This window comes from Hyla sarda, chromosome 2 (assembly GCF_029499605.1).
Source record: "Hyla sarda isolate aHylSar1 chromosome 2, aHylSar1.hap1, whole genome shotgun sequence".
NCBI lineage: Eukaryota > Metazoa > Chordata > Amphibia > Anura > Hylidae > Hyla > Hyla sarda.
Window position 1 is genome coordinate 23974195 of NC_079190.1, and position 12642 is coordinate 23986836.

General features: G+C 41.8%; 1 protein-coding gene across 1 annotated transcript; it reads right to left on the bottom strand.

Annotated features, from left to right (window-relative positions):
- Nucleotides 1–250: 250 nt before the first annotated feature.
- Nucleotides 251–10239, bottom strand: FZD4 (frizzled class receptor 4). The gene is made up of 2 exons (XM_056561395.1): nt 9643–10239; nt 251–3390 (listed from the first exon to the last, which is right to left on the bottom strand). Exons 1-2 carry the CDS (start codon nt 9895–9897, stop codon nt 2062–2064), a joined length of 1584 nt encoding a protein of 527 aa, XP_056417370.1. The 5' UTR covers nt 9898–10239; the 3' UTR covers nt 251–2061.
- Between the last annotated feature and the right edge of the window lie 2403 nt (nt 10240–12642).

A 12642-nucleotide genomic window follows, 5' to 3' on the forward strand; every position in this document is an offset into this window, starting at 1 on the left:
AGCCAACAGTGCTGGTCAGTACACTGCAACATATTGCCTTCCAGTATACTGCTACCTCCCCAATAACACCTATTGTAGAGGTCAACATTCTGTTATATAGGAGGAGATTTACCAAAACCTGTGCAAAGGAAAAGTCGACCAGTTGTCCATAGCAACCAATCAGATTCATCTTTCATTTCCAAATAGGCATGTGAAAAATGAAAAAAGGTATCTGATTGGTTGCTATGGACAACTGGTCAACTTTTTCTTTGCACAGGTTTTGGTAAATCTCTCCCATAGTGCTTTGCCTCTCCATTGACAAACGTGACACCTACTGTAGAGGTCAGCTCTACAGCAGCATGTTACGTCATTTACTAGCACATACTGTAGAGGGCAGCACCTTGTATTATGGCTTGTCTGCTCCATTGGCAACAGTGACTTCTACTGTAGAAGCCAACATTTTGTGTGCCACTATAAAAATAAAATCCCACTATATGAGACAAAACTCTAAAAATAAAGTACAGAATTTTTTTTGGGGGGGGGGAACATGTGGTTCAGATATAAAGAAATGTAACATAGATAGCAACCTAACCAGTGAATAAGTAAAAACAATCATATGACGTAGCTATGAAGAGTGTGAATTTGTCTTAACAGGTGAGGCTAAAGTTTGTGAGAAGTTGCATAGTTGTTCTTAACCCAGGGTCCGTGAAGGTCATTAAAGAAGCACCTGTTCATAGTGGCCGCCATTTTATAGGCTGACAACTGGTAAGAATGAAATTAGGAACTAGTGACATCAGCAAGGCATACTCTACATAAATCTATAAATGTGCCTCTGGCCTTGATGACATCATTAGAGCGTCAGGTGACCTCAGCTGATAAAATGGTTGCACACTATTCTTCCCATAGGCCTGACGTCATCACAGCAGCAGATCAGGAGAATGCTATCTATATAGGAGTTGTAATGTTCCATATGTTAATACTTTTTTTTCAATATTTTACCTTATAATTCACAAAGGCACCACACATATACTATTCCTATATACAGAGAAAATAGTGCATTGTTTCTCATTCCTTTTCAATCCATATGAGCCTATATATATAATTTTTTTTTTTTTTTCAGTTTTAGTGCATCATGAACTAAACACAAAAAAATCCAGGGACCTTCTGTCTATTAGACCCTTCGTGTACAAGAGCAAGAAGTATGGGGGAAGAGGGGGCAGGCTATGTTGAGCTACATTGCCCATTATTGGGGCTGGACAAATCATAGCCAATGTGCCTAAAAGTTTACAGTTGGCACCTAAAATTTTGATGTTTTCTTTAGTCTATTATAGGTCAATTGGCTTACACAGTGGTTACATTTTTATTTGTGATCTACAAAAGTTGTGTTCGCCCTGGCCCATAATGCGTGGAGAGCAAAAATCTCATGATTAGACCTTCCTGTAGTTGATGTTCAGATAGATTAGGCAGTAACACACACAAAATGAAGATATTTCAGAACATAAGGCACCATGACTCAAAGGCTAAATAGACATTCCAGTGTTCAGTGGCTTCACCCTTACGGCAGGACACCTTGAGCAGTGTTTACACATTGGGGCAATGGGTCAACACACTGGCGAAGCAATGGGTTAAAATGTTCCTTGTATCTTAGCTCTGCTTGATAGTCCCATCCCTTTATCTGTTGTCTAGGAAGCAGCCTTCCAGTTGTGTACAAGATATAAGACATTACCACAATGTAACCTATAAAAATTTTGTTTGGACAGTTTTTGTTTTTTAAATATAAAAAAGCTCATGGGTTATAAATCACCTGGAGCTACTACACAAGGACGAGTCTAGCTCTCTGTTTCCTGAGGTCATTCGCTTTTCCCACTTGGACAACCTTTAGTTCTGAAACCAAAGACAGAAGGAATCCAGACTTTTGCCAACTTTGGGGCGCCATTACATTACAGTAGAATGGACATCCCTTAGAAGTCTGTAGGGTTATCCCTTAAGTTTCTAAGTCCCATGTCTCCATGAACTGTAGGGCAGTTCAATTTATGACAGTGTTCATCTTGAGAATTTGAGAAGATTGTGTTTCACCTCAAGCTATACCACAGTCTCGTTTCCTTTACCCGGCTTAACCCAAGCGTCGGCCCTTTTCTTCCTTTTTACTTTTCCTGAGTTTACTAATCTGTTAGAACACTTTTGCCATGTATGCAGCGTCTTGGCCGACCAGATCCACATTCCAGAAGTAATGCCCACCAGCAGAGACATGAATATCTTAAGCATCTCCACTGCCATGTTGGAATCATCGGCTGTGTAACGAAAAACCGGCCAATTGGAGATTTCATAAAAGTAGCAAGCTATGACACATGTGGCTGGCACTGTGTACAAAACTGAGAAGACTCCAATTTTCACCATCAGTCTTTCCAATTTGTCAGTTTTTGTCCCATCTTTTTGAAGATTTGATCTAATCTTGAACAAGGCCACAAGGCCAGCAGCTATGAACAAAGTCCCGATCACCAAATAGGTAAAAAGTGGAGCAACCACGAAACCGGTGAGGGCATCGATGTTGTGATTGCCAACATAACATAGGCCCGTCAACTCATCAGCGTCCACAAGTCTCATGATTAATATAACAATGGTTTTCACGGCTGGGATAGCCCAAGCGGCAATGTGGAAATAGGAACTGTGCATTTCGATAGCTTCATGGCCCCATTTGAGACCAGCAGCGAGAAACCAGGTCAATGTCAGAATAACCCACCAGATGGAGCTAGCCATCCCAAAAAAGTACATAAGCAAGAAAATAATAGCACATCCTGTGTTCTTCAGCCCTTCCTGAATGAGGACAGGTTCTGCCGCCTCTTCAAAATCACAGGATATTCTTTCCCGACCCACTGTTAACCTCACAATGTACGCAATGCTATAAATATTATAACACATGCTCAGGAAGATGATGGGTCTCTCTGGGTAGGAGAACCTGGATGAGTCAATCAAAAATGTAAGGACGGTAAAAGCAGTGGATATGAAGCATAAACTGGCCCAAACGGTCATCCAAATATCGGTGAATTCCTTAGACAGTCGACTGTAGAGTCCTGCATCATAGCCGCACTTCAAGACACAAGACATGCTTCTTTTCACCCAAGTATACTGTTCTCTATCTAAGCCATAAGTGGTGCAGTCTTCTCCAGGATACAGGGACGTCTTGCTGTGCAACGGGACCTCCTCATCTCCGGGACCCTCCATGCACATATGATTGTGGTCATTCTGAGGGGGAAATTTGCTGCAGTTCAAACCTTCCGGCCAAGTAAACCCAAATTCTTTGAGTACCGGCTCACACCTTTTCTTGACCGAAAGGCACATGCCACCACAAGGACCGATCGGGATGTTAATCTTCTCGGTGCACATGGGAACATACACCGAACAGAGGAAAAACTAAAAAGAGACAAAAAATACAAATTAGGATTTGAAAAAAAATTATATAAAAAAAACAAATATAAAAGTAACAAAAAAAACCTTATTATTATTATTGGAAATGTATTCATTAGAATTAAATCTATTAAACTTTTTCATGGCTTATCAAGGTCAAAACAACAAAGAAATGACTTTATAGAATTGAAATTTAAAAAGTTCTGAAAAACCTTTAAAAATTGGATTTCAAAAAGTTCTGAAATTTTCTGAAAGAAAATTCCTAAACGTTTAAGCAATAACACCACCTGGAACCACTTTTTTTATACTGTTTTTCAGACTGTGACATTTTTGTTTGGCAAACTCAAATATCCCTCTCTTATCCTTTAAGGAGCACAATCCAATTGAAAGGAAAGGGGGAAACAAAACACCCAGTGAGTTTAGAAATGTAATACAGGGACTAATGTAAACGAAATACTTTACTAATCAAGTCGGAGGTAAACACTACTAAGAGCTTCTCAGTAACAATGATTTATTTTATATTCCTGTTCGACCTTTCAACTTCACCCATTTTCCTCCTGCGCTGTTCCATGGGCCTGTGTTCTGTATAATCCCGGCCATCATAAACTGTTTGCTTTTGTTTGATTAAGTGCTGTGAATTATCATGTTCTTATCAGCCATCTTCCCACCTGGGATCAGTAAGCAGTCTCCATCTGGAAGCCTTTCAACTGTCTCCATCCCGGCAAGACTCAATACTCACTTTATTTCCCTTTCTACAAGCAAATATTGCAACAGTCTTCCCATGGCCGGGCTAGCCTAGTGGTCTCAAACTGTGGCCCACCAGATGTTGCAAAACTTCAACTCCCAACGTCGGTCCGGGCATGCTGGGAGTTGAAGTTTTGCTACATCTGGAGCAGAGGCGGCTCTCTAATTAGGGAAGTTAGGCAGCCGCCTAAGGCCTCACTCTTGTGTGGGCCTCGTTGCAGCCTAACTCACCCCCCTAACAATGTAAAATGAATAGTGATGCATATAAAATGCAATTTATATAGTTCCTTTTTACTATCGCTTGCCTCTCTTTTGCATTCATGAGTGTCAGTGAGGGCCACATGTTTGAGTTTCACCCAAGGCCTCACAAAGTCTAGAGCCGCCTCTGATATGGAGGGCCACAGTTTTAGAACACTGGTCTAATAGGACAATCTAGGCCTGGCCTGACTCCCCAAAAGGACAAAGCAAACAGCTGTCCAGGCATGCTGGGAGTTGAAGTTTTGCTACATCCGGTCAACATTCATTGTGCCAACAGCCATCTCACCCGTTTTCTCTGGTTCAGCTGGACAAGGATCTGGCAATTGAAATCAAACATGCCAGATTCTTCTCCCCCCAACATCATTGGGAAACAGTTGGTATGGCCCTTATTCAGTTTAGACCAGTGTTTTTTAAATGGTTGTGCCACCTACTTACATAGTTCATCCTCACAGTGGCCATGCTCTATGTAAAACTTTAGCTCAGCTCCTCTACCCCGTTTTCCCTTTGTTAGGCTTCCCCATCCATATCATGGTGTCCTATGGAGGAGCAAATGACCATACACATTTGTGTCTTACAGTGGGGGACAAGCTATCTGTAGCGAGGTTTTTTCTATAGGGGGAAGGCCAACAACATGCAGGGGGTACTACATACAGGTGGTCCTACCTACAAATGGGGGGCAAACTACCGACAGGTTGTCCTACTTACATGGGCAGACTACCTACAAGCATTCCCACCTACAGGGGGTAAAACTACCTCCAGGGGGGTTCTACTTACAGGGGGTAAGCTACCTTTAAGGGGTGCTACCTACAGGTGGTCCTACATACAGAGGGGGCAAACTACCTACAGGGGAAAACTACCTAAGAGCCGGCCCTACCTACAGGGGAAAACTACCTACAGGCCAGCCCAACCTACATGGGGCTAGCTACCTATAGGGGGCAAACTAACTGCAAAAGGGGGGGGGGAAACAGCTGGAAACCGGTCCCTATGGGCAATTGTCCTACTTTTTGTAATTTTAGTTGGCTATTAGTCAGTTTAATGAATAGACATTTTATCCCTGAAAAGTATCTCCATGATGGCTCAAGCTATTAACAATATCAAGGACATGGACTTGGTGCCACTGGGGTCAAAATATCTTACCAAATGGGATATAGTCAAGTGCAAATTATGGAGGAGTTAAGGCTTAAAGGGGTACTTCGCTGGAAAAAATATTTTTTTTTAAATCAACTGATGCCAGAAAGTTAAACAGATTTGTAAATGACTTCTATTTAAAAATCTTAACCCTTCCAGTACTTATCAGCTGCTATATGCTCCACAGGAACTTCTTTTCTTTTTGATTTCCTTTCTGTCTGACCACAGTGCTCTCTGCTGACACCTCTGTCCATTTTAGGAAGTGTCCAGAGTAGGAGCAAATCCCCACAGCAAACCTCTCCTGCTCTGGACAGTTCCTGACATGGACAGAGGTGTCAGCAGAGAGCACTGTGGTCAGACTGGAACGGAAATCAAAAAGAAAAGAACTTCCTGTGGAGCATACAGCAGCTAATACAGTAGTAAAGTACTTGAAGGCTAGTAATTTACAAATCTTTCTGGCACCAGTTGATAAAAAAAAAATGTTTTCCAGCGGAGTACCTCTTTAAGACTAAATTCACATGGAGTATTTTTTGTCAGTTTTTGTAGCCATGGGAGGAACCAACACAGAGGAAAACCTATAATGGAAACTTTCGCACCCTTTTTGTCATATACAAGTGACCTAGACCAAGTGTTTCCCGACCCTAGTCCAGTGTTTCCCAACCAGTGTGTCTCCAGCTGTTTGGGTGTGTCTCAGCTGTCCGGGCATGCTAGGAGTTGTCATTTTGCAACAGCCGGAGGCACACCGGTTGAGAAACAATGTCCTATAAAGACTATTAAACCCTAATCGCTGGTCAAAAAAATCTGCGTGTTTCCTTAAAGTCAGAACGAAGCGACATATTGGCATAGATATTCTTTATAGAAAAAAAAAATTCCCCCCAAAAATAAAAAAATTGAACATTGACCTGGCCAAGTCTTTTTGGGACTATGGCCGCTTTTTATTTATTTATTTCTATGACCTAGGACTCTCTCTTTTTTTTTTTTTAGCGTACTCACTTTCTTTTTCTTTTCTTTCAGTAATTATCAACGAAATCTCACTAATGGGGAATTCAATATGCCGCGGGTTTTCTTTAACAAGCTCAAATTAGCAGGGATTCTACTCAGACTCCCGCAAGAGGGAGAGGAGAAAAAAAAATGACAAGTAAATGGATCAGCCCTCACATTCCTGCCATGCAGCTTGTCACTCTCACAAAGACCTAAAATCCCTATATCAACAATGTGTGTGCAAAGTGTCAAAGAGACGATCTGCTCAGGGGGGGGAGCATTCCACCAAAACTCTGTGCCAACAAGCATCTCGAAAACAGCCAAAGATACCAGCCAAGTCGGATAAAAAAAGAAAAAATATATATAAAGACTTCTCGTAAAAAAAAAAAAAAACTCTCGTAAAGTACCAATAGCCAAACCTTGACATTTTTTAAAGGCTGAGTGCTGGAATACTCTATGCCCATCTAAACATTCCAGAATCTTAATGTATATCTTCATACATGTAACTCGCACTTCAAAATGACCCAATTTTTCTATTCTTGACTGATTTTCAAAAAAGTTTTCATCCCGTGAGAACTCTTTTAGGCCAAATTCACATAAAAAACTTTTTTACTTAGTAGTATTATACTTTCAGTGGTTTCTTTCATTTAAACGTTTCTACCTTTATTTGGCTTAAGCAAATGGAAAAAAAATATTTCAAAAACTGCACAAAACGGTCCTGTGTGAATCTGTCCACATTGTTTTATTGGGTGCCAACCAGCCCCACCAAATTTACCTAGTCACCTTCCTATTGACCAGCTAGTGTGCCTACAGATGTTGCAAAACTACAACTCCCAGCATGCTTAGACAGCTGAATGCTTACAGGTTGGGAAACACTACTGTAGACCCTGAAGGGCGCATACATTATAGAGCCATGTACAGTTTTTGGAAATCTTCCCTTTAGCACTCATTTAGACATGTAGACATTCTTTTTCTTTTTGCACATTTAGACATGTAGGCATGAAGGAAGCATATGCAGCAGATGCCTTAGGGCCCTGAATCCCGAAAGGGCCAAAATGCCCCTCTGTCCCATAAGAAGACATAAGTATTACAGATGTCACAGGTAGGAGGGATTGTATTGATCATCAAGCTATGGCTTTACAGCTACTTATGGTTCTAGATTAAAAAGACCATTCAAAAACTATACAAAATCCTAAGGGTTGACAACCCCAATGGGCTCTGTAATGGCCATCAGTAATGGTTGCCATCTACACACCAAAAACAGCCATTAGCAGAATACATCTCTAAATTGTATTTATAAACATAAGAAGAAATCTTAAGGATAGGTATTTTAGGGATAATATCTTGTTTTAGGGGGAAATGCCCTTTTGGACTATTTATTTTTATATACCAGGAGCAAGTTAAAAAGAGGAAGGAGCAGATGTAGGAAAATCCGTTTCCTCAGCATTGCTCTTTCAGGCACCTTCCGTAGGTACAGAACCTGTTTCTTTGAATGGAGAGAGGTGATGCCCTCATGACCCCTATGGACACTATTATGTGTATTGTGTATGTTGACAGCACCGGAGAGGGCAATTGTAGAGAATTTTGATTGTCCCATATTATATCAACACCTATAATCCCAACACCTCCCTTAAGTAGGTATTTTTGTGCCATAATTGCAATTATTTAATAGACAACTATTTTGACCCTAATGGGATTTCCATGTTGGTGTACCAGGTATACGGTGGACATGTTGTAACTTTTCTCTACAAAATGGTTAGAACCACCTCTGTTAATTAGGTAATGATGATGGTAACAATGACATTATCATACACAGCTTGTTCCTTTACCATTCTAATGGGCCCCTACAACACGGGCCATTACGTGACATGCAGTAATAGACATAAGAATGCACCCGAAACTATTTTTTCTACCCGCACAAACTAAATCTCCCATTACATTTGTGTATTTACTATAAACACCATCACACAAAAGAGCCCATGCATTCATTTACAGGAGTTATATGGAAACCATGGGCGCTGGGCTGGTCTGTGTTTACATTATTAAGGTATGTAAATCCACTGTAGCAGGGTCTCCCCCCACTCCCCCCCCAACTCTCCTCCCTGGCAATAGAGGCAACTAAATACTTGAATTACCCTTGAGGGAATCATGATCCACACGTGATAAGACCATCTGCATCAGTGATGCACATCTGGTCAGTTTCTTAGCTAAAACCTTCCAACATTTTGAAATAAAATAAAAAGTTGACTTCCAAACATTCTTAAGTATTTGAAAAGAAAAAACAATAGCAAAGCATGGTAGTACTACAGTAGGTCAAAGACTACATGCATCTGAAGTCACAAAGCAGTAAGGCTAGGTAAACCTTCAGGACCTAGAGTTACTCATTAACAAAAACGACTTTCTATCTCTCAAGCTTCACTGTATTTTTGTACAATGACTCATAGAAACATAAAAAATAAAAAATTCCAAGACGTTGTAAATACCATATGAAACCATATAGAACGAAGCAAAGTTAATGTTTGTTACTGTTTACACTCGAGGAAAGAAAGTATAGCGTGGTTGCCGGAAACACATGGTGACCTCTCTGCTAGGTGTGTTCCATCTACAACTAAACGTGATGATCATTTTATTTATTTATTTTCATAAGAACACAAAATACACGAAAGGGACTATTTTTAGTTTTTTAGAATAGTTGGGGAACACCACAAAGCCAAGATGGGACTACGAGTTCCCCGATAGACAGCTACATGGTGCTCGGTGTGGTGAAGAGTCAATGGGGGTAGCTAGAAGAAGCAGGGCCAAAAAGTTATTTATCCAAGTTTTAGGTTGAAAAAAAATCCATCAAGTTCAACCTATATTTGTATTGTGTCCCTACTGTGTTGATCCAGAGGAAGGCAAAGAACCCTTATGAGGCTGATGCCAATTGCCCCATACTAGAGGGAAAAATTCCTTCTTGACACTAATAATCTAATAAATCCCCGAATCAACGTTCTGTCCCCATAAAGTTAGTATTCATAACCTGTAATGTTATTACTCTCCGGAGACGCTTCCAGACCCCTTTTTGAACTTTCCTTCAGAATAATCTTAATTTGCCTTATTCTTGGGTCTCCGATGACTATAGTTACGCCCTCGAATGAACCTACCCACCTGTAGCTGGCTGGAGCACCCATACTGTATGAGAGGGGTGAAGGTGGTCAGCTGAAGTTCCGCATCCGACTGCAGCTCGTGCCCGACCAGATTGGGCATCTTAGTAACGTTGTAACCAAGGTTCTGACACATGGAAATCCTGATAGGGTCACATCGCCTTTCCTCTTCATCACCAAAGGAGTAGACCTCCCCAGCCAAACAGTAGAGGATGGGAAGGTGCAAAATAACAGACCAGAGCTTGGATTTTAATCCCATCTTCTTAAGATCTTCCTTTAAAAAAAATAAAAAAATCTTATCCAAAAAGTTTAGATCCTCGTCGGAAGGAGAAGAACCCGGTCAGAATTCAGGAGAAAGAGTGAAGACCCAATTTCAGGAGGAAACTTTTTTTATTTTTTTTCCTTTGTATTCCGTTCGTGCAGAATCCGAGAGATGGTTGCAATCCAGGGAAATGTCCTCGGGAGCGGAGGAACCGATACGGTATCAGATCAAAAAGTTACGTGACACAAAAATGACATTCCCCAAAAAAAGATGTGTGGCCGGAGGCGGCTTGCAGCACTCAGTCCTTGGCCGGTTCACTGGCTCGTCTAACCAGCTCTGGGCTCTGCTCTGTGTTTCTAACTGTACTTGGGGAGAGGAGGAGGCAAGAGAAGAGGGAGGGTCGATGAGGAGGCTACAACTTCCATAGAGGCTCAGTACAGGCAGGTTCTCATGTTTCCTCCACCACTCTGTTCACTTCACCCTTGTGCACTGTTTTATTAACCCTCTCCGTGCTGGGCTGACCCAACAGTACAAAAAAAGAAAAAAAAAAGGGAAGGAAAACCCTCCCCACGTGGTCTCTGGTTTGACCTCAAGGGTTAATGAGTCTTCCGCTGGTGATCGGGGACTTTCTCTCCAGAGATTTTCACACTGGTATCAGATAAACCATACAGACTATAATTTGGGGATTCCTAAGGATTTCTTTTTTAAGTTTGTCCTGCGCTCGGATTACACTAATGCGAAAGCTTGACTGCCAATGTCACAAGGTGGCCCGGAGACTAGACGCGGCGATTCAGATGGTCCTTTCATCGCTGGAGTATTTGGAGGGAATAGGGTCGCCACCTGGCCGGTATTTTGGCCACCCTGCCGGGATTTTTATATTAAAAATACCGGCAATGCAATGGCCGATATTTATCCAACCAATCCTCCAACTCCCGGAATGTTGCACTATAATCTAGATCAGTGTTTCCCAAGCAGAGCACCTCCAGCTGTTGTAAAACTACAACTCCCAGCATGCCCGGACAGCCAACGGCTGTCCGGGCATGCTGGGTGTTGTAGTTTTGCAACAGCTGGAGGCACCCCTGGTTGGTAAACGCTGACCTATACTATATACTACTAAATAGTCCAACATGCTGGGTGTTGTAGTTTTGCAACAGCTGGAGGCACCCCTGGTTGGGAAAGACGGACCTATACTATGTACTACTAAATAGCCCAACATTCTGGGAGTTGTACTTTTGCAACAGCTGGAGGCACCCATGGTTGGGAAACACTGACCTATACTATATACTACTATATAGTCCAATATGCTGGGAGTTGTAGTTTGGCAACAGCTGGAGGCACTTCTGTTTGCGAAACACTGACCTATACTATATACTACTATATAGCCCAACATTCTGGGAGTGGTAGTTTTGCAACAGCTGGAGGCACCCATGGTTGGGAAACACTGACCTATACTATATACTATTATATAGTCCAATATGCTGGGAGTTGTAGATTTGCAACAGCTGGAGGCACCCCTGGTTGGGAAACACTGACCTATACTATATAATACTATATAGTCCAACATGGTGGGAGTTGTAGTTTTGCAACAGCTGGAGGCACCCCTGGCTGGCAAACACTGACTTATACTATATACTACTATATAGTCCAACATGCTGGGAGTTGTAGTTTTGCAACAGCTGGAGGCATGCCTGGTTGAGAAACACTGACCTATAATATATACTACCATATAGTCCAACAGTCTGGGAGTTGTAGTTTTGCAACAGCTGGAGGCACACCTGGTTGGGAAACACTGACCTATACTATATACTACTATATAGTCCAACAGTCTGGGAGTTGTAGTTTTGCAACAGCTGGAGGCACCTCTGGCTGGCAAACACTGACCTATAATATATACTACTATATAGTCCAACATGCTGGGAGTTGTAGTTTTGCAACAGCTGGAGGCACGCCTGGTTGAGAAACCCTGACCTATAATATATACTACTATATAGTCCAACAGTCTGGGAGTTGTAGTTTTGCAACAGCTGGAGGCACCCCTGGTTGGGAAACACTGACCTATACTATATACTACTATATAGTCCAACATGCTGGGAGTTGTAGTTTTGCAACAGGTAGAGGCACCCCTGTTTGGGAAACACTGACCTATACTATTTACTACTATATAGTCCAACATGCTGGGTGCTGTAGTTTTGCAACAGCTGGAGGCACCCCTGTTTAGGAAACACTGACCTATACTCTATACTACTATATAGTCCAGCATGCTGGGAGTTGTGGTTTTGGTTTGGGGCAGCTGCTGAGCCACAGGCTGTATCAGGGCATGCTGGGTGCTGTCGTTTTGCAACAGCTGGAGGCACCCCTGTTTAGGAAACACTGACCTATACTATATACTACTATATAGTCCAACATGCTGGGAGTTGTGGTTTTGGTTTGGGGCAGCTGCTGAGCCACAGGCTGTATCAGGGCATGCTGGGTGTTGTAGTTAGTAACTGACTGCAACTACCGAATTTAATTAAAAAAAAAGCGATAAAAAAAAGTCACATCAAAACACAAATGGTCCTGTGTTAAAAACTACAAATCTGGACACAAAAAAATGAGCCTCATACAAGCCTGTATAAGGAGAAATAAAAGAGTTATAGGGGTCAGAATAGGACAAAATTTCCCCCGTATATGTGTATCCTGTGATGTCACGCATATATAGTTAATTATGCAAATTAGCATGGCCGGAATATGATGACATTTTTG

What these genes read in the sequence shown, in the direction of transcription:
- FZD4 (XM_056561395.1), bottom strand. Translation starts at nt 9,897, where the DNA reads ATGGGATTAAAATCCAAGCTCTGGTCTGTTATTTTGCACCTTCCCATC. An exon ending in GGTGCTCCAGCCAGCTACAG is followed by an intron (nt 3,391 to 9,642) that starts GTGGGTAGGTTC and finishes GTCTCTTTTTAG; the next exon opens with TTTTTCCTCTGTTCGGTGTA.